The sequence below is a fragment of the Camelus dromedarius genome, chromosome 13 (genome assembly GCF_036321535.1).
Source record: "Camelus dromedarius isolate mCamDro1 chromosome 13, mCamDro1.pat, whole genome shotgun sequence".
Classification (NCBI taxonomy): domain Eukaryota; kingdom Metazoa; phylum Chordata; class Mammalia; order Artiodactyla; family Camelidae; genus Camelus; species Camelus dromedarius.
The window spans coordinates 57,735,069-57,754,964 of record NC_087448.1 but is presented as its reverse complement, the minus strand read 5'-3'; the positions used below and the strand labels follow the sequence as shown (position 1 = coordinate 57,754,964).

Here is a 19,896-nt window from a genome sequence, read left to right as displayed (position 1 = left end):
CACGTGATGGAGAACAGAGAGGAAGCAGGTTTTCTCTAGGTTCTCCTAGGGGCCCTAATCGCGGTCACGGGGGCTCCACCCTCATGACCTCACCGAATCCTGATCACCTCCCGAAGGCCCCACCTCCTAATTTGGGGTTAGATTTTCAACCCGAATTTAGAGATGATGCATTCAGTCTCTAACAACTGGATTCTTCAAAAATGTCAGCATCATATAAAACGAAGGCTGTGGAAATGTGCTCGATTCAGGAGAACCAGTAAATTCAACAACAAAAGGCAGCACCTGACCTTAGATTGGGTCAAACCAAAATGCAACATGGATGGTGGATTAAAGCATTTTCTCAATGTGAGTTTACGAAGTTGCCAACCACACTAAAGTTATATAAGAGAATGTCCTTATCCTTATGAAATAAACAATGGGGTTATTTCCAACTAAAAAGTTTAAAACTTAATACAAGAAACATACAGACAGAAAACTGAGTGGTAAGTATCTGAATGTTTGCTCTGTGACTCTCTGCTTTTCTGAATGTTTAAGAATCTTTTGCAATGAACAATGCTTTTAGAATTTAGACTGGAAAAAAGCCTCCCTGAGCTTATCCAGGATTTCTTAGAAACAATGCTGCACTAGAGGCATGTACAACCACAGTGCTTTCCTTTCAAATGACTTTAAAATTTTCTTCTAAATGGTTCTCCACATTTTCCACATTTCCTGTAAAGCAGTACATACTTAGGAGAAAGAGAAGTTCTGTCTTAAGAACAATCTTCAGATACTCCCTTTAGGTTGGTTTGCAGCTGGCCCCCGTCCACGTAGGAAGTTAGCTAAAGAGTGGAGGGGAGTGGAGGGGTTTGAGGCCTCGGAGGAGTGACCCTTCCACTTGTCTGTCCCTCAAGGGAGCAGGGCAGGCTCTGTCATAGCCTCAGAACCCCCCGACCCCCCTGGAAGAGCTGTCCGGAGCTCTCCCGGGCCACTGCGCAGCCTCTGTCTCATGCTCTTTCCATCACGTCCACTCTGCTGCAGTGCCATTGCTCCCTGGCCCCGATGCTGGCCTGGCAGACCAGTTTAATAACTAAGAAGCAATGAAATCTTGATGAACGCACGTGTATATGGTGTGTGCAGCCGGCCTCCAGCCATCACAGGATGACTTGATTAAACATAACGAGTGTGGTGATTGCAGGTCATCTGCACCTGTTGGGGTGCCCTGAGAAGCCCTATTTAGCTCCACACGGAGACAGTAGCCAAAAAGGGGCTCAGTGAAGCCACGCTCTGGGGAACCCTGAGAGAGAGGACTTCCACCCTGAGACTGGACCAAAGGACCGTGACCCCAGGGGTTTCAGCCCCCAGAGAGGCTCACAAAAGTCAACATACTGACTTGTCAAGCAGCAATTTTATCCTACAGTTCTGGCTATGAGAAATAGCATATTATTTTGTTTGATTTTTAATGTACTTTTAAAACTTTAAAACTTCTCCTTTTGTAGGTAAAATTAATGTGACTTCATATTCCCATTTGCCAAACTAGCAAGAAAATCAGTCCGGGGCACTGCGGTCATTCAGGTTGTAGGGGCTGGGGATCTTGTTTACGTCTTTTGGGAGCGGGGTTCAGGAAGGCTCCTGCTCTCTGGGCACAGCCCTCGTGAGCCTAGGTAGACCCTTTGTAGAAGGTGCCCTCCTGGTAGGAGCCGCCTGAAGGACACACAGCTTAGGAGCAGATGCTTTTCTTGGGAGAAAAGGGCATCTCTTCCTCCAGGCAAGAGGGATTTCCACCTTCACGTGCCCTTAGCCTCACCCAGGCCCCTCTTTCCTGCACACACTGCCCAGCAGTACACTATGCCCTTACTACAGGGCCAGCACCTGTGCCAGGCCTGGGATGTTGGGGTCTTTACCAGCCTAGGAGCCTCGTGGCCCCTTCCTAGATGCTGCTGGTAGCAATTCCCTCTGGGCACCGCAAGGAAGAGGGCCACCAGCCACAGTTCCATCCAAGAACGCCATTCCTCATCAGCTTCAGAGGTCTCCCCATCCATTGCTCCTCCCCTTCGAGCACTTTCCTTTATCCCCTTCCATTGGGACAATCCTGGGGAATTGCCCTCAGTGAGCTCCAAGGAGCGAAATTTGCCACATCTCCTCAGGGAATCAGAAAAAGAGATTCTAACAGCCTGTCAGTCCAGTACTTCTTACTATGTCTTACCTTGTACAGCTGAACATCTGAAAGCTGTAGACCTTTGGAAAGTCAAGAACATGGACAATGGAAGTGGTTTTAGAAAATCCTGGAGCTCTGGGCCTTCAGATTCCTGCAGGCTCACCTGGCACATTGACTGCAGTGAATTCTGAACCAAACACACGTCCTTTCCTGGAAGTTCCTCCTCTTTCCATCCCTCGAGTTCCTGCCAATGCCCTCACCATCTTGTTGTCTTTCCTTCATCACTGCCTCTAACTGGTACTCGAGGCCCTGCCCAGTCTCCACCTTATGCTTGCTGTCCAGGCTGTGATGGGCCGGGACCCTCACTGCTCTCTCAACCCCCATCACCACCCCACTTGGAGTATGTCACTTCCCAGCTCCAAATCCTACAACTCCCTTTATCTTCCTAATAAAATCCAGATGCCCTGATGTAGAATGGAGACGCCTTCTGTTCTCATTACCTGGTCCCAGTCTTATCTCCCATTCATCTGTTATGGATGACCTGTGCTCAGCTAAATGTGAGGATTTGCCAGTCTCCAAAACCACCCTGGCTTTTCTTCCTTGAATCTTTTGTTTCGTGTAGGATTTTCCCTTTGACTGAAAAGCCACCCAGCCCATCAAAACCCTACCCTAGCCATCAACACCCAGTGCCAATATCACCTCCTCCTGGGAGCATTCCTTGATTTCCTCGGGATTCCTTCCTCCTCTGGGCTTCCTTAGCTTCATGCACCTCTGGTGGCCCTACGCACTGATTCATATTGGCCCTTGGGTACACGTCTCATCTCCCTTATGGGTTGTGAGGTCTGTGTGGGTGAGTTTAGTGGGTGGCTGTGGAACAGTCCAGGTGAGAGGGTGATGCAGGTGCTGATACAGGGATGGAGAAGAGGGAAGGATGTGAAAAAGGAGGCAGAGACAGAATCACTGGATGTACCAGGAGAGGGCAGAAGTGGCGCAGAGGACTAGGGTTTTGGTGCTTTGGTAGATGCAGGGAAGTGTAGAGAGCAGTCTAGAAAGAGGACTTTTGTTTGAATTTATCCTCCTGGACTCTTTGCCAATTGCCTCCTGGGTATTTGGTAGCTGAGTGGCACCCCCAAAGGGAAATACTACTGGGTCCTGGTCTCAGTTTCCCCGTTAAACTATTTAAACAAGAGAATAGGGGATACACTTGCTATTTAAAGGAACCAGGTTCTGGAGAGCAGACTGCTAAAAGCCACCCCCTTCTCTTACCAGGATTCCCCCTTTTAAAAATGCTTTGGATAATTCTGGCCACCTATTTCGTCTGATAGCTGGATGCTATTGTGTCTTTAAGAAGCAACAGTGAGAGCAGCAGAGATAAACCCACTTCAGGATGTGAGCAGGCGCCCCGAGCTGGCTAATCCTGGCACCGCCCCGTGAGGCCACCTTCCAGGGGTTCTTTCTTTTCACAGCTTTCCATGTCAGGAATCAGTTCATCTGTGTTCTTGGCATGAAGAATGATTCAGCACCAACCTCTCAATCTAATGCCCTCCCACTGTTGCTCTAATTCTGAATTATTTTCTCCTCTGGGACTCTTGGTTGACTTAGTGGTTTCACTCAGCTCTTTCAAATGGACTTGATAGAAACTCTTTTCATCAGAAGCCAGGATGCAGCCCTCGGAGCCACGCTGGGATCGGTGTTGAGCAAACTTGAAGGCATGGCGGGGTTTGTTGGCAGTGGTCATCTCCATCAAACTCCAGTCCTGGCCTGAGTGAGGCTGGCGGAAACTCAGCCAGTCTCAGCTTTCATCACCCAGACTGAGTGCATAACCGGCTCTCCCAGGAAGCAGGGGGATCAGGGGGGCAGCGGGGGTTTCCAGTCCCTGCCTGTGGCTTGGGTGGTCCTTATTAGGACTGAGTGGTAAAGAGGCCCCCGTGTGAGTAACTGCTGGTTACCTCCATCCCAGTGAAATCCCACCGCCCAGCGCAGCCCCAGCGCCTCACACCTCCCTGAGCAAACAGGCCCTGAGGAAGTCCTGGCAGAAGAATCCGCAGCCCTGCTGTACAAGGGTGGCTCATGGACCCTTTACTTCACAGTCACTCACACCTGGGAGGCGCTTTGAAACACAGGTTCCCGGGTCATGTTTGCAGAGACTCTGATTTCGTAGGTCCACAGCGGCTGAAGGGAATCTGAGAGTGATGTCTCCAAGGCTGAGGGTAGAGGTGAGACTGAGACCTTGACAGTGGGGCTGCAGAGAGGCTGGCTCTAATGAGGCTGGGGCCCGGGCTGCACATGGGGTCAGGGCACGAGTCAGGTTTAGAGCCATCCCATCCGGCTCTTTCAAAATCCACGGGAACCACAGGGTCTCCCTTGGTTGTTGTTTCTTCAGTTCTCCTTCTGATCCCTTAGAGGTGGGCGGGGGGCTGTTTGAGATAAAAGGGAAGCCACATTCCTTCCATCATGAAGAGACAATAATACTATTGATGGTGAAAATGGCCAACACTTACAGAGTATTTATTGTGTAGCCAGTGCTGTGTTTAGTGCCTTACATGGGTTAGGATATTTGATCATTTTAGCAAGACTGTTAGGAAAGTCTTATAATTTTATGCTCATGTCTTAAATGAGGACATTGAAACCTCAGGGGTTAAGAGTCCAGCCATGCACACCATGGGGCATGGAGTGGGATGTGAGCCCAGCCGGTCTGGCTCCAGGTGGTGAATCATGCTCTCCTCCAGGTGGTCTGTAGGAATGTTCTGGCCCCAGCCCTCCCTCTCAGCCTTGCTCCGAGGTAGGAGGCTTGCGTGGCAGGGGCCTCTGTGTCACTAAACACCTGGATTACACATGCGGCCAGGTGGCGCCATCTGTCACAAGCTCACGGTGCAGTGAAGAGTTTTCCGGGATGCTGACCACTTTATCATCCTGATGACAAGCTCAAGGCTAGAAATAGAGGTGGGCTTTATCAGCTTCCTGCTTTTCTATCACATATTAGCAAGAAATTTCTTCCTCAACCCCCATTGTAAACTGGGAATTAAAACAGACGTGGCTAGATTGACTGACACGCTCCCTTAAAATGGCCACATGGCCAGCCGTGCTGTGTCACCAAGATCAACAGATCAGCCTGCTACAGAACTTGCAGGGGCAGGTTGCCGAATGAAAATGCTTGTTCAAAAACTCAGAGGAAAAGAACTGTTCAAGGTACTGAAACAGAAAGCTTTTTTCTTTCTCCCACCGTCTCTTTTGATCCGTCATAGTATTTTTCATTTCACATTTGATGTTATTTTAAGTAAAGAAGAAAGAAAATGATTTTAATTAATAACTTAAAATTATTAGCATAAATTTTACTCTTTGTCTTAATATTATCTAATGACAGTTTTAAATTCAAATATACGAGCATTTAACTGAGAGGTAGAATCACCAGAATCCCACGATTTGTGTTTCATAGCTCTTACGCGCATGTGTACTTGGTTTTTATCAGAACAGTGGAAATAATAGACAAAACTAATGCTACAGTTTTCATTTCGCTTTTTGACATGTGTGCTTCCTACCAAACCTCCTCTGCCCCTTCTGCTGACTGATGAGAGAGGAAGGGCTGAAAGGAAACGGATCAGGGCTGTCTTTCCCTTTCTGCTGAGTCATCATTTGTGGGGGGAGCTGTTCGCTGAAACAGGGAAGTGTCCTGGGTAAGAAAGGCTATGAGTGGATTCCTTGGTCATTTTTGTTACTTTGAACACGACCGCCTTCTTTGAAGCAAGTCCTGGTCCAGATGAAAAAGTTCGCCTCTCCAGGTTGTTAGCGTCCCTGCTTACTCAGTTGAAGACATAACACTTACCTTGTATTCATTTTGAGTCCTCCTGAATGCCCGTGACCTCTCCAAAGTCTGACAGCAGAACACACATGCTCTGTTGACCTATCGAAACTCACTTACAAAATACAAGTTCAAAGAAAAATTCAATAAGACACTCAAGACAGCAGCAACAGAGCATGAAACCAAACGCAAGGTCCTCCTCAACATAGGGCCCCGTGGGACTGCCTGGGTTGTGTGTCCAGGAAGATAATCTGATAATCAATAAATATTCCAGCTAATTCAGAGGAAAAGAGTGAAAATTGGGGCAAAATCAGTCTGCATGCCTGCCCCCCTCCCTTTTTTGTATTTCCTGGAGGTGAAGGTCAAGATTGACATGAAGGGCACCTTAAAGGGGCCTCTTGAAGGCGAGGGGCTGTACCCTGCCCCATCCATCCTGCTCTGCTTGGAGAATTAGGGTCAGAGCTTGACTTGGTGATGTGACTGTCGGGGTCCCAGGTGCAAACACTTGCAGCCTTAGATCTTTCCTCCTCTGGAGATGACTGAGATTCACAAATAAACCTGAGATCTTTGACCATCTGAAACTGGAGTGGACCTTGTAATTTAAACTAATTAAAGTGGGTTCAGTGTAAGTAATAGAAAACCCAACTCAAAGTGGCTCAAATAATGAAAGATTTATCTGTTCATATCAAGGGAAAGTCCAGGAGTAGTTTAGCTTCGTGGGCGGTGTGATTCAGTGGGTGACAGACGCCACCGAGGAGCTGGTTGCTTGTTGCCTCTCCTCTTTGCCTCATTCTCAGGCTGGTTTCCCTTCGTGGTGGCAAGATGGTGACCAACAGCCCCCAGAGCACTTTGCTTCCTCTCCAACGTCCAGAGAGGGAGAGAAGCCTTGTTCCTGGAAATTCTATTGGAAGAGGGAGAAAGCTTTTTTCCTTTCTCTCAGTCGGTCTCCCTTTGAGTATCCTTGACCCCAGATGAGCCATGAGCCCATCTACCAACCAATAACATATCCAATGAGTGCAGCTCTGCTGGTAACTTAGGGCTAAACCTCATGGCTTTCTCCAAAGCCTGGGGGGGAGTCAGCTTGTGCTGGAGCACATAAACTGCATAGGAGAACGGGGCTGGGGGGGAGGTGGGGAGACCGGAACAAAGTGGAGTGATTGCTTAGAGAGCACGGAGTGGACACAGGAGGCTACAGCGCCATCACTTCAGAGACCCTCTCTCCGCTCTCAGGGCTGGCATCAGGACCTAGCAGAAATCATAAATGTTGATGCTGTCTAAACTTTCAAAGTGGGAACAGGAGTGTAGGCCTAACCAAAAGGCATTCAAATTCATAATAAAAAAAAAATTGCTGGCCAAGCAAAACCTCTCTCTGCAGGGCATGTAACATACAGGGAAACCAAGAACCAACCAGGGGAAGTGACTGCCTGCTCGTCATGGGTGCCGTACACCGAGCTCTTGTGTGCGTCTGCTAACGCACATTCCAGAAGAGGATAACGAGGCTTCAAGGAGGCCAGCTAATTTGCTCAAAGCCGCACGGCTCATGAGTGACAGCTAGGAGTGGGCCGCAGTTCTCTCTAACTCCCACACCCCGTCCTTTCCCACCAGCAGTGGGTGAATTGGTGGCGTGAGCAGGAAGAAAGACCCCAAGTCAGTTCAGAGCTCTGCTCCACTGTGTATCGGTAGGAAGTTTTAGGAGACTGTCTAATATATGCTATGGGGCATACAACCAAATTCTGTAAGTGATCGAGCGAGCCGTCAGTGCACCGTGTGCAGGGAAGGCAAGAGCCACCTGCGGGGGTCTAGGCTCCCAGGAAGCCCGGGGTAGATCCTGCCTGGCGGCGTGAATGCCGGTGGCTCCTGGCAACTTGGCACTGGTAGAGCAGCAGCTTACAAACTCCCAGAAGCTGGTCAGACTTCGGAGAGGTCGCGTGGGAAATCTGGGCCTTAGAATTGGCAGCGTGATCAGAAGAGACAGTCAGCCCTCTCAGAGATGCAAGTCGTGGTTTGCACCCCCCACCCCCAACTCCTGCGCAAGCCCCAGGCAAGCGGTGACCTCCCGCTGCCATCTGCTGACTTGAGAGAAGGTCAGCCTTCACGGGATGTGTAAGTCAACTGCAGGGGAAAGGAAACGAGAGTCTCCGTGTTCTAACCCGGCGCCCCTCCTTCTCCTTACAGCCTGCTTCATTGTTCTGCTCTTCACTTTCCTGGCGCTGCCGCTGTCCATGGCCTTCACAGGTGAGCTGGCTGCCGAGCTGCGGGGCGCCCCAGGTCAGCCACTGTGGCCACGGGACCAAGGCCCTGCAGCTTTAAATGTAAAATGTGCGCTGAGACTTGCTGGACAGTCCGATGATTTTCAGACACATATTAGTTGCACAGAATTACTTGCTGAACTTTTTAAAAAGACATTTTAAAACATCCTGGGCCCTGCCCTGGGAAATACTGGTGCAGCATGTCTGGGGTAAGGACAGACATCTGCTTTTAAAAATCTGTCCCCAGACAATTCTGGTACCTCTTGCCCAGGTTGGGAGCCACCGGGCTAGTGAATTCCCAAGGACCCTTCCCAGCCCGCATGTCCCCAGGTGGAAGCCTGTCATGAGAAATGTGAAAATGCATCCTGGGCTATGGTCAAGGCCAGTTCCTGTAGGTGTGATATTAAAAAGTGGATGTTGGGGGAAATACTGCTTAATGGTTTTGGAGTTTCCATTTGGGGTGATGAAAACCTTTTGGAATAGATAGTGATGGCGGTTGTGCATGTTTGTGAGTGTAGTTAATGCTACTGAATTATACACTTAAAATGGTTAAAATGGCAACATATTTTGTTATGTCTGTCTTATCACAACAAAAATATTAAAACAATTAAACAAATTACATTAAATAATTCAAACAATTAAAACAAAGTAATTTTTAAACTTCCATAATATTGATTGCCCCTCTCCCCCTGCCCCAAATCACTATGTCTGGTAGTTTTACCAACAGTACTGGGGAGAAATTCTAAAGCCTGAAGAGAGCAATTGTGATACTACAGGTCAGACGGGAAGGAAACGTGGTGGGAAGAGTCAGTCCTAGCAGTACACGAAGAACACAGAGGGGAGGATACTTCCACTGAATTTATTAGGATCCCTTTAAGCCATCTGTGCGCGGATTGACTCCTGTGAGCAGCAGCTGGTTCTGTTCACTAGGAATGAGCAGGTGTGGGAGTCGTTACTCATGTGCATCTCACAGCTGGGCTTTGAGTGGAAAGGCAGTTCCTATCCAACAACTTTGGCATCAAATATTTAAAGGTCTTTGTGTGAAAAGGTTGTCTTGAGACTTGGAAAGTATTTCCAGCTAATAACGGATTCAGCTGAACATCAGGGGTGTCTAGAAACATCTCCATAGGCTGAGGATATTTGGTTTTACTCTGGGGCCCTGACTTTGTAGGTCTCTCTATACTTGGAAATTTTTATTAATTTCCATGGAAAATAACGTAGTCATAGGAAAATGGTTTACTTCCTTTGTTTAAGTCCCAAGGCCTTCGTGGGAAGTAAAATGTCAAATCAAAGCAAAAACTTTGTGTCATTTAAACAGAAGATGTTAGTTCTACAGTGAGAATCCCCTTTCTTGGGTTCTGCTGACAAACGTGTTGGCCAGGGTAACTTAACTATGCTGCAGGAGCAAGTCAGTCCCGGAATCTCAGTGGCTTACTACTATCAAGGTTTATTTCTCGCTCATGTGAATTCCAGTGTGGATCAAGGGCCTCTCCGGGGCTCCTCGAGTCAATGCGATGACATCACACTCTAAGCTGCTTCAGTCTTGAGCCCTGATCATCTCAGCCCTTGGAGTCCAGGTGGTCAAAGCAGGGGAGGAAAACAAGGATCATGCTGTTGCCAGAGAGCAGGTTCTTGCCTCGTGCAGGAAAGAATTCAAGAGCGAGGCATAGTAAAGTGCAAGCAGGTTTATTCAGGGAGATACACGCTCCACAGCAGAGGGCAGTTCGTCTGACTCAGAAGGGAGAGCCGCTTAGGAGATACACACTCCATTGGCAGAATGTGGACCATCTCAAAAGGTAAGAGGGAGAGAGACCGAGAGGTGTAGGGTGTTTAGTTTGAAGTAAAAGTACACACTTCACAGACAGAGTGCCAGCATCTCAGGAGGCAAGAGAGAGAGCCACCATGAGGTGCAGAGTTGTTAGTTTTAGGGCTGGTTAATTGCACATGCTAATGAGCAGGAAGATTATTTCAACTACTATGGGGAAGGGGTAGGGATTTCCAGGAATTGGGCCCCCACCTACTTTTTGTCCTTTCGTGGTCAGCCTAGGACCTGTCATGACACCTGTGGGCGCACCATGAGGCTCAAGGTCTACTGGAAGTCGAATCTTCTGCCATCTTGGTTCTAACCAGTTCGTCCTGTCCTCAATTTCTGTGTCATTCCTTCAGTGGTTGTGCCCTGCCCCCTTCCCTCCTGTCTCAATGGGTCAGTTTTTAAATTCTTTGGCCCCAAAGTATTCCACAGTCCATTGGCTGGAACTTGTCCCACAGCCCTGGGTCCCCACAAGGGGCTGGAAAAAGGAGAGGCATGTTCTGAATCGTCAGTGTCGCTGCATAGCCAAGACATGTGCTAGGACCCACCCGAAGCCTGGTCATTTGAGCCAGACTGGTCACTGAGGGAGATAGGCATTTCTTTCTTAGATTTTAAATAATATATCATGTCACCATTGGTTAAATATGCCTAGAGACAAGGACCTGAGAAAAGGAGATAAAGCATTGCTATAGGGAGAAAAATTTCCCTAAGAAAGGCTGTGGGTCTGAGGCAATGGATCTGATAGTTTTCCAATATGGTGGCTAAGGGTACGTCAGCAAACACGTGTCCCAGCTTGGGGTCAGGTGAGTAAATTGATCATTGGAGACGAATACAGCAGAGGGTTTGCACTTGAAGGAAAGGTTCCCTGCTGGCTCCTCTCTGCCCCGTGGACCCTGGAAGTGAAGTAAATGGGGGCCTTCCATTAAATTGTGGATGCATTTTGGAAATGTGATCTTATTTAAGCGACTTGGATCTTATTTAAGCATATCGCACACCTGGACGTTTAAACTGGATCCTTGGTCAAATGGATCCTTAAAGAGGACCTGGAAGCTTTGGTCAAATGAATCATTAAAAACATGGGTTGTCATACACTGGCTTGTCATAAGAGCGAGCACACCTGTAGCCAGTTAGTGCCCAGACGGTGCAGTGACGTCTGATCCCAGCTCTGTCTGACGTTTGATGCACTGCCGTTCGGTCCACTAAGCATCCTGGAGATTGGGTGGCTCATGAGACTGAGCGGGCTCTCCAAGCAGGAGCTCAAGCTGCAGTTTGTGTGATTAATATTTTGGCTTTGGTAAAATGTTTACTTCATTTTCCCAGCTGACACTGTGTTCTTGAATTTCTCTCAGTCTTCTGTTCTCTCCCCTTTGCAGGAATGAAGTTTCTGGAGGACTGTCCCATACAGCCCCTCATCCCTCTATATTTGCTGGTGGGTGGGATCATCGGGGCCTTAAAGGTAAGACTATTTATCAGTTGTTTGTAGTTCTTGTTGGAATTTAACTCACAGGCATCCTTTGCTTGTTGGCTACTCACAGAACAGCTCCCCTCTAAGCGCAGGGGTGTTGAAACGACGGGGCCGGGTGGATCCTGAGGCCACCGCGGAGACCTGGGTTTTTCCAGATGAGGAGTATTCACTCAGAGCCTCCCTCCTGCTGCCCTGAGTTCAAGGTGCCAAGCTGTGGCATTGGTCTGACAACCGCTGATACAGAGGAGTCGAAGACTGCCAATTAATCATACCATTGAATTCAGCCAGTGTAATCCCGGCCTTGGGCTGTGATTCTTTTGAAAATGTTACCTGTGGAGGGCAGTAGCGTTTGCATCTGGTTAAAATGTGTTTGATTTTAGCAGTTCTTATTTATGTTTTTAACCACAGTTCCTAGTTCTCAATTGACTAGCATAGAATTCATCAGCTGCAGTCATCAGCTGAACGTTCAACTCTGATGTTTGGGAGTGATGTTTGTCTCTCTGTGACTCTCAAGCGAATGTCAGTAGAGGGAGCTAATTGGCTCATGGGTTGTGCTGACATATGTCAAAACAGGAGAAGTGATGGAAGAAGAAATACCAAGGTTCCCACATAACCTGCAATTAAGTTTTCAAAATCCCTGGCCCACAGAAATATCACACCTGCCGAAAGTGCCTTAGGTCTAAAACATCTTAGGTCTGCCTTCATTTATCAATGACCCTTCCCAGCCATCTAAGCCCATTTCAAAGCTTTCTGTATCAAAAGCTAGAAAACACGCGTCCATTTTTCCAAACTGGTTTCATAAAAATGATGGGCTAACTCAAGAAAAAACAGAATGAAGAGTGTCATATATCAAATTTCATTTGGACCCACTGTCTGGTTTCTTTGTCAGCTTTCTTCTGATTCTTGAGTTCTTCAAAAGAGGCTAGCCAGTGGCGTTGGTCACGATGTTGGTCTGAGACATCAGAGGAATGTCTTCAAGATGGCTATTCTCATATACAGTCAGTAGCCACAAGCTCTGTTCTGTCTTGGGAAACATGTATGATTTGGAGCAAGTGTTTGGAGCCTTCTGTGTCTGAGATCACCTCACTATTAAATGCCCTCATCTTTTGGCGGTGGTCTTGTGGGCAGTGTTCTGGAATGTACAAATACATGTGATCCTTTCTGTTAACAACATCCCAGTGGGATATAGCGCCAAGGAAACCCAGAGGCTCTTGGATCAACAGGGCTGTGTATCCCCTGTGGCCCCACAGTGTTAGGGGAAAGCTCTGATGGACTGAATGCCATAGAGATGCCCAAAACAAGGGCAGAGTTTTCAGCAGTAATTACCCCTGCCCCACCCTCTCTCACTAGACGATCTCATAATCAGGCTGTGAGGCAGAACTTTTCCTTTAGAGATGTTACTGTCCATGGGGTCTGCTCCTCTTAGTAACAGCGAATTTTTCCTTTATGAAAGCCAGCCCAGAACCCAAAGGTAATTTATTTTAATGGACAAGCCAGGGCCCTAATAAACAGCATTGATTTTTTTTTCCTGGCAATCTAAAACTGTCTGAAGCCAAATGAAATCTGTGTGCCCATCACAGCGAGGTAATACACAGTGAGTCCATAACCATTAGAGCAACAGCAAACAGGTTTCTAGAATCCCCAGACAGAGAGGTTTCCTAGTGAGGCCAGTGTTTTCTATTTAACCCCCTCAGAACATTGCATAGTGATGCCTGGCATCCTTTCTGCAGTGCATCTGTGGTACCACCGTACTGCGCTTTATTGAAGAGAAAGGGGAGGAGGAGTGAGTGGACATTTCCCAGGGTTACCTAAGAGAACTGACAGTCATGACTCATTAAAAGAGCATGAAATGAATTTAGTTAGGTTGTGACCACTTAAAAAAACAGAATAGACAATATTGGAGTGCCTAGCAAGTCTTGTGTGATGCACATGTGTGTTTGGGGAAGTTGACCATGTAATTTATTCATCCCCACTGGGACACTTTTGGGTGTACAAGGGGGTGCTAATAATAATCATGCAGCAAACACAGCATAAACCAGGACTTCTCTGAGCCCGTGAGGATACACTGTCGCCCAACTACTAGCCCATGATGTAGAGTGCACTTGTTATTGAAGGCTGTGTTGGAAGAAAGTTCCCAGAACACTGATTTAGCGGCCGTCTATCTACCTCACCCTCCACCTCATCTTCCAAGATCCCACTTCTTAGTGATAATTGCTGCCACCCCATGAGGTGCTGTCTAAGGGTCTGGCCCCTACTGTGAACTCATTCAGTCCTTCCAACACCCCTTTGAGGCAGGTACTTCTATCAGAAAGGACTTTTTGAATATAAGGAACAAAAAATCAGCTCTGGCTCACCTAAGAGGTGATTAGTAGAAGAACTCACAATGCCAAAGATTGATGGAAGAGGAAGGGACCAGAGAGCCTGTTCCAGAAAGCCTGGGCAGCAGGACCCGGACAGTTGCTCCTGGACCAGCTGTGAAATGACTTAATCCCAGAGAGCTCCTCTCTCCTGATGTCACGTGCCCATGGACCAGTCCTGGTCCCTGGACCTTGGGTGCCAGACTGCTCCTGGTGTGCCCAGAGCATGGGGAAGCGCCCCCAGGGAGGGCAGGCCCTGGGATTCACCCTCCTTACACATCCCCCCCAGGGGATGGGGCCCTGCCAGGAAGGGAAGTGGGTGCTGAGTACCTACACCTGAGCTGTGCTGTCAGCTCCAGCTTACAAGTGAGAAAACGAGGCGTAGGGGTGGTTTCTCTTGGGTTTTACTCACATGGAGTAAATGGCGGAGCTTGCGTGCACCCCACGCCTGCCTGACTCCCCAGCCCTCCTCGGCCACCCTGCTCTTTCCAGTCGGTTTTCTCCTCTTCCCTGAACCCATCACCCTTCACCTTTGCCAGGCCACTTGCATTCCAAAGGGGATTCCCCTTCCCACTTCTTCCTGTTCACAGGGGTCTGGAATATACCCCCTCTTCCAGGAAGCCCTCCCTGGATGAGTCATCTCTACCTTCCATACTGTTGGAATGGCCAGCCTGGGGCTTCTCTGTTCCTTTGTTTCTAAAGTGAAGAAAGTGATATGCATTCCATAGGGTCGTTTTAAATAAGGCAACATACCTAACAGAACTTTGTACCTGTGCTAGTCAGCTCGGGCTGCCCTAACAAGATGCTACAGACCAAGCCGCTTAAACAACTGACATTTGGTCGGGGGAGGGAGGAGGGCACTTCCAGCTGACGACCACATCCAGGGGGTGGTCATGGGAGGAGGAAGGGCAGGTCCCTGGGGTCAGAGAGGCCAGGGAACTGACCTCAAGGCCAAGGAAGCAAACCAGAGCAATCGTGAAATTCTGGATGCAGGGATGACTTTCAGTCAATGAATCCCTTGTCCAAAGCAACTGACACATCTGGAAAAAAAAAAAAAAAGCCACAAGGATGCTAAGGACTGATGCCTTCATTCTTGCCAGTTCTAACTCTTCAAAATGAAATTTCACTCCTTGGTGGCATTTCCAACTGCAGAGAGTGCACTTAGTAAATCTCCCCCTCTGTCTCTCTCCTCCCTTCCATCCCCTCCCTCCCCAACTTTGCCGCTGTGCCCTCCAACCCGGCTTCCGCACAACCCAGGTGTCTCTCCTGCTGTACGACTCCACCCGGATGAGGCGGCTTCTGTCCAAGGCCGTGGTGATCGATGACGATGACGACGATGAGTACCCCTGGAGGCAGAACGCGCACAAGTATTACCTCCACCTGCTGCTCAGCCTCTTCCTCTTCCTCTGGTTCCTTCTGGGAAATTACTGGGTCTTTTCTGTTTACCTGCCTGAGTTCATTCCCCCTTTCCAGCAGCCTCAGGAGTACTGTGACAAAACCCTGTACCTCTTTGCGGTAGGGGTCCTCGTGCTCAGCCACACCGTGCTGGTCCTACTCGTCCTGGGCAGCAGCTGTGTCTATGTGTGGTCCAGGTGGAGGTCTGTGGCCGAGGAAGACTGAAAACTGTCCCCCTCCCTGGCACACGCAGGCACACATATGCACACACACAAATACATGCACACACATGCACAAATACACACATGCACACATACATGTGCACAAATACATACACACATATACACATGCACAAATGTGCATGCAGGTGCACACACACAAATACGCACCACACATGCACAAATACACATGCACACACACATGCACGTATACACATGTACACACGCACACATGCACACACACAAACATGCATGCACACATACACAAATACATGCACATACATGTACATGCACACACATGTACACACATGCAAAATACACATGCATACACATATACACATGCACAAATACACACACTGTTGCAGAAGAGAGGCATGCTGTAAAGGCAATAAAACCTTCCCTGCAGGCATTTAAGAAACCACCAAAATGCTCTGAGTGTTCTAGCAGACTAGAGAAGCGCTTGCCTGCCTGGACCTGGGAAAGGCCCTTTTGCTCTTTTCAGAGCCAGGATTTTGTATTCATAAGCGTTTTCACAGTTGTTTTTTTTTTAAGGGGACGAGGCAAAGAATGGGAGAGCTTTTCAAATCACCGTTGCAGTTCCAGTGACTGATGAGAGCGAAGTTTGTTCTTGTTACCGCTGCTACCACTGGGCTGTCATTCAGCTCCAGGGAACCTTGAAGTTATAGAAAGAGCACAGACACATCTTGGCTTTACTTGCCAGGGCGGCTTTTGTTATGAAAAGGAGAAAGGTGCTCTTATTTAATGAGTCCAGCTGCCTCTGGGGAAAGTTAAGAAGCACATTCTCCCAACCCCAGATCAGCTGGGTTCGCTCTGACAGGTGGCAGGTATCCCAAGGACAGTTATAAAATCTGCCAAGGTCAGTAAGCAGATTTCCCGTCCGGGCTGTGGTCCGGCCCACCTGCCTGGCATCGCAGAGAGAGCATTCCTGTCACAGTGAGCTCTGAATGGTACTCTCGCAGATTCTTTGCATGGCCTTGAGTCTGCTTCTTTCCCTGCTTATCTGTGTACATCTCTCTGATTCGCTGATGGCATAAACCAGTTCTGTGTGTTTTGACCAGACTGCATGCAGTGTCATTAATGTAGGTGCTTTTGGTCCCTGAGTTTAAATATTATACAGGAGCAAATCTACTTAACAGCAGGTTAGGGTTTGGAAAGCTTCTGTAAATCCATTTGTTTGGAGGTCTGTGATGACTGTATGTCTATGATAGCCACCACTGTCATGCCCTCTCGCCGCTTTTGTGAGATGAGGTTCCTGGGAGCTGTGGTGCTGTGTCAGGGTGTCAGCCCCTGGGCGGCAGGGAAGGGGCTACACCTTAGAATCTTGGATGAAGACTGTCATGTGTGTTTCTAGGGGCAGTGCCCGGGGGAGTGTGGCACTGGGGTAATTGTACTTCTATCCCAGCCACATGCACAGCCTCTGTATATTTTCAGATGGAGCTGGGCTGCATGTGTGTGTGTGTGTGTGTGCGCACGTGCGTGCGGTTGGCGGCCAGTGTGGGGCACCTTCCTTTATCAGAACTGTCAGCTCAAACCAAGAGAGGCTTATTCCTCTTCATGGCTTTAAGAGAAAAGGACCCATAAGTCCCATGGAAAGTCACCATTCAGTTTGGAGGCATCTGTCCCCTGGAGTCACGTTTGGTCCTGGTCTCCTCCCAGGTGAGAAGAAGGTGCTGGCTGCACCCTCTGCTGGGCAAAGGGGGGATAGCCCTTATCCTGCCCCTGTCCCTCTGGGTACTTTCTGGTTTCCTTTTCACTAGAGCCATGGAAGATCAGAGGGTTTGCAACTTGCAGATCATGCCCTCATCTGTGATGCCTGATGCCATTCTCATTGTGCCCCAGCGTTGCCCTCTCCGTGATGGGGGCCAGGGAAGGTCTGCAGGCTCAGACTCTGGGGCAGTCAAGGTATTCCATGGGCGCCCTCACCCTGCTTTCCCCAGGTGATGACTTGCCAGTCACTCCCAGTTACTAAGCTAATGTTTGGACACAAGTGAACACAGCTGAAAGCCAATGGAACCCATGTCTAAGGTCAACCCAGGCCACATATCCGCTAATGTCCCAGACACTGACTCCTGAGCAGGAAATTTGAAAAGAATGTCCAGGCTGCAGCCTAAAAAAGTCAGCCAAGCCTACAGAGAGAGGGAAAAGCCGGACTCCGTGCTCACAGCCCGGCACCCCCCTGCAGAGGCAGGCTCCCCCTGGAGCACAGGGGCCACGCCGCTGGCCTGGGCACGCTGTTGCTGAGGCTGGCAAGCAGCTTTGCTCTCTCCTGCTAGCTCGAGTCATGGCTGTCCGCTGGGTTGGGAGTGACTCTGAGGCTGCATTGAGACACACAGTGCCGGAACTGGAGAGCCTGCCTGCCTGTGGTAGGGGAGGGGAGGGGAGGGGAGGGGTGACAGCTGTGCCGTGACAGACATGTCCAGATGTTCCCATGGAGGGTGACTCTGGGGTTCTGAAGACAGAATAAATGCGGTGAGGACAGGTGCATCTCAGCACTCTCCTCACCTCAGAGTGACACTAAGACACTTTGCTGGTGGCCTTGTGAGTGACTTACATGAGGAGTCTGGCTGAGGAGAGAAAATGAGACGTGGAGGCTGCACATTTGCCTCCTCTCCACCGTGAGGGAGAACATCACTGCCTCTCTCTCGCCTGTGGGCAGCAGAGATCCGGGCCCCGGGCACCTCCCATGCCAGGGCTTCCGAGGCTTTGTTCACAGCGCCCTGGCAAAGTTGGAAAGAGCTTGCGAGAAAATCATGGGCATCAGCACAGCTGTTGGCAGATGAAGGATACTGCCTAGTGTTTTGGGTCCATCAGTGGCCAGGTCGCAAGTGTTGGCGATGCCCAGTTTCTGATACGTGTGACAATTCCTGGAGTGTTGCAGAAATCTTTTTCTTGGTAGAGGTGATGTCTAATCAAATATGCCTGTAAAAGTAGCAGAATATCCCCTGTCCCAAATGTGGCTTGGTGGAAAAGGATTTATTTCCTTCCTTCCTTTCTCTGTTTATATTTGTATCTTATATCACAACAAATTGGGGAGGGTCTTTAAACACTCTATTTGATACAATAAAATAAAGGGAAAATATATAGTGAAAAATGGAACTATAGGAAAAGAAAAATGACTAGAGATTCTCAACCTTTTTTTCCCTCCCCTCACCCTAGAGGGAGTGGTGAAGAAGGGAGCTCATTCTCATTTGCCCCCCACTCCTTACAGTGGAGCATATAGGGCATAGGTCCTAAATAATTGCTAAAACCTGGACTAAATCGTCAGCTTTGAGTTTCCTTGCCACCAAAGCAAAAAGGGAAATATGAAGGTCAGCTATGACTTGCAGTTTCCAAGGAGTAAAAAATATGCCCCCGCAGGAGAGATACAGGTCAGTTCTAAAAGGCCGTGTGCATGTGCATTCATTCAGGGAGGGGACACTGGGTGATTCAGGGGGTGACATCATCAGCATGCTACACCAACACGCTAGCAGGCTTTGAATGGTAATTTACCAAGGCCTCCTTCAAAGGGACAGTGACATGGTCATGACGAGGCACATTTCAGGAAGGAAGTTCAGGGCCAAGGCAAATGGCCCATGTCTGTGGTTCTCTGAAGGTCTGGCTTAATCCAGGGCTGACATTCGAAGTGCGTAGGGAGTGATGGGCTGTGGGCCCTCGGTGTGACTCTGTCACACTGTCTCCCCCACCTGGGCTTTTGATAGAAGATGGGCATCGCGAGTTCACAGTTGTGAGCTTGCCCTGGAGCCCGGACCCCTCCACAACGACGCCCAGTGGACTGCGTACCCCTGCAGACAGAAAGCGCCGAGTCTGCCCAAAACACGGCCATCCCTCCTCTGCAGAACGTCCTAAGGCAGTGATGTTCTGGGGGAATGAACAAGGGAACAGCTGAACTTTCCAGAAGGTATGAAAACTCAAAGAACAGACCCATACGGCTGGGAGGGGTCATCAGTTGTTCCCTTCTGAGAAAAGACTGCAGCAAAAAGAAAGTCTATGCTGAAGTCACTTAATTTTATTTGCTATGTTGGGCACTATGCTAAAAACCACCTTGATCCTATTCTTTGCCTGACTCTACAGTTCCAACTGCTGTTGAACGCAGTGAAAGGGGATTGTTCCAGCGGGGTCAGCCACACTAGTGCTTCTCGGACCTCAGAGAACCAACAGAACCACCCACGGGTGGGCTTCAAATGCAGCGGCCAGCCCGCAGGTATTTTGATTTGTGGGACCCCACTGATTCTGATTCCGTGAGTTAGAGAACCATGTGTTGTGCCCTCAGGCCACACAGGAGGCACCTACTGACCCTGGACGGTCCCATCTTGGTGGCAACCATGAAGGCAATATGTTACCGCCAGTATTTCCTGTTATTTCTGTCTGTTTTAGGATAAGAACGGCAAAGTGGTCAGTAACTTCCATCTTCGTGTGCCTGAATCTTGTGCTTCATTTCCTCGTGGGCC

At 48.9% G+C, this 19,896-nt stretch overlaps 1 protein-coding gene across 3 annotated transcripts in view; it reads left to right on the top strand.

Moving 5' to 3' along the window:
- Nucleotides 1–16,502, top strand: part of TMEM272 (transmembrane protein 272) — a 69,161-nt gene extending 52,659 nt beyond the window's left edge. For 2 of the 3 annotated variants that reach the window (XM_064492903.1, XM_031465957.2), the window contains 3 exons: nt 8,109–8,168; nt 11,366–11,448; nt 15,072–16,502. In XM_064492903.1, the coding sequence (XP_064348973.1) occupies nt 8,109–8,168; nt 11,366–11,448; nt 15,072–15,434 (506 nt within the window). In that variant the 3' untranslated portion in view covers nt 15,435–16,502. Of the gene's footprint in view, nt 1–8,108; nt 8,169–9,658; nt 9,979–11,365; nt 11,449–15,071 lie in introns of those variants that run through there. The other variant, XM_064492904.1, reaches the window with a different exon arrangement.
- Nucleotides 16,503–19,896: the final 3,394 nt, after the last annotated feature.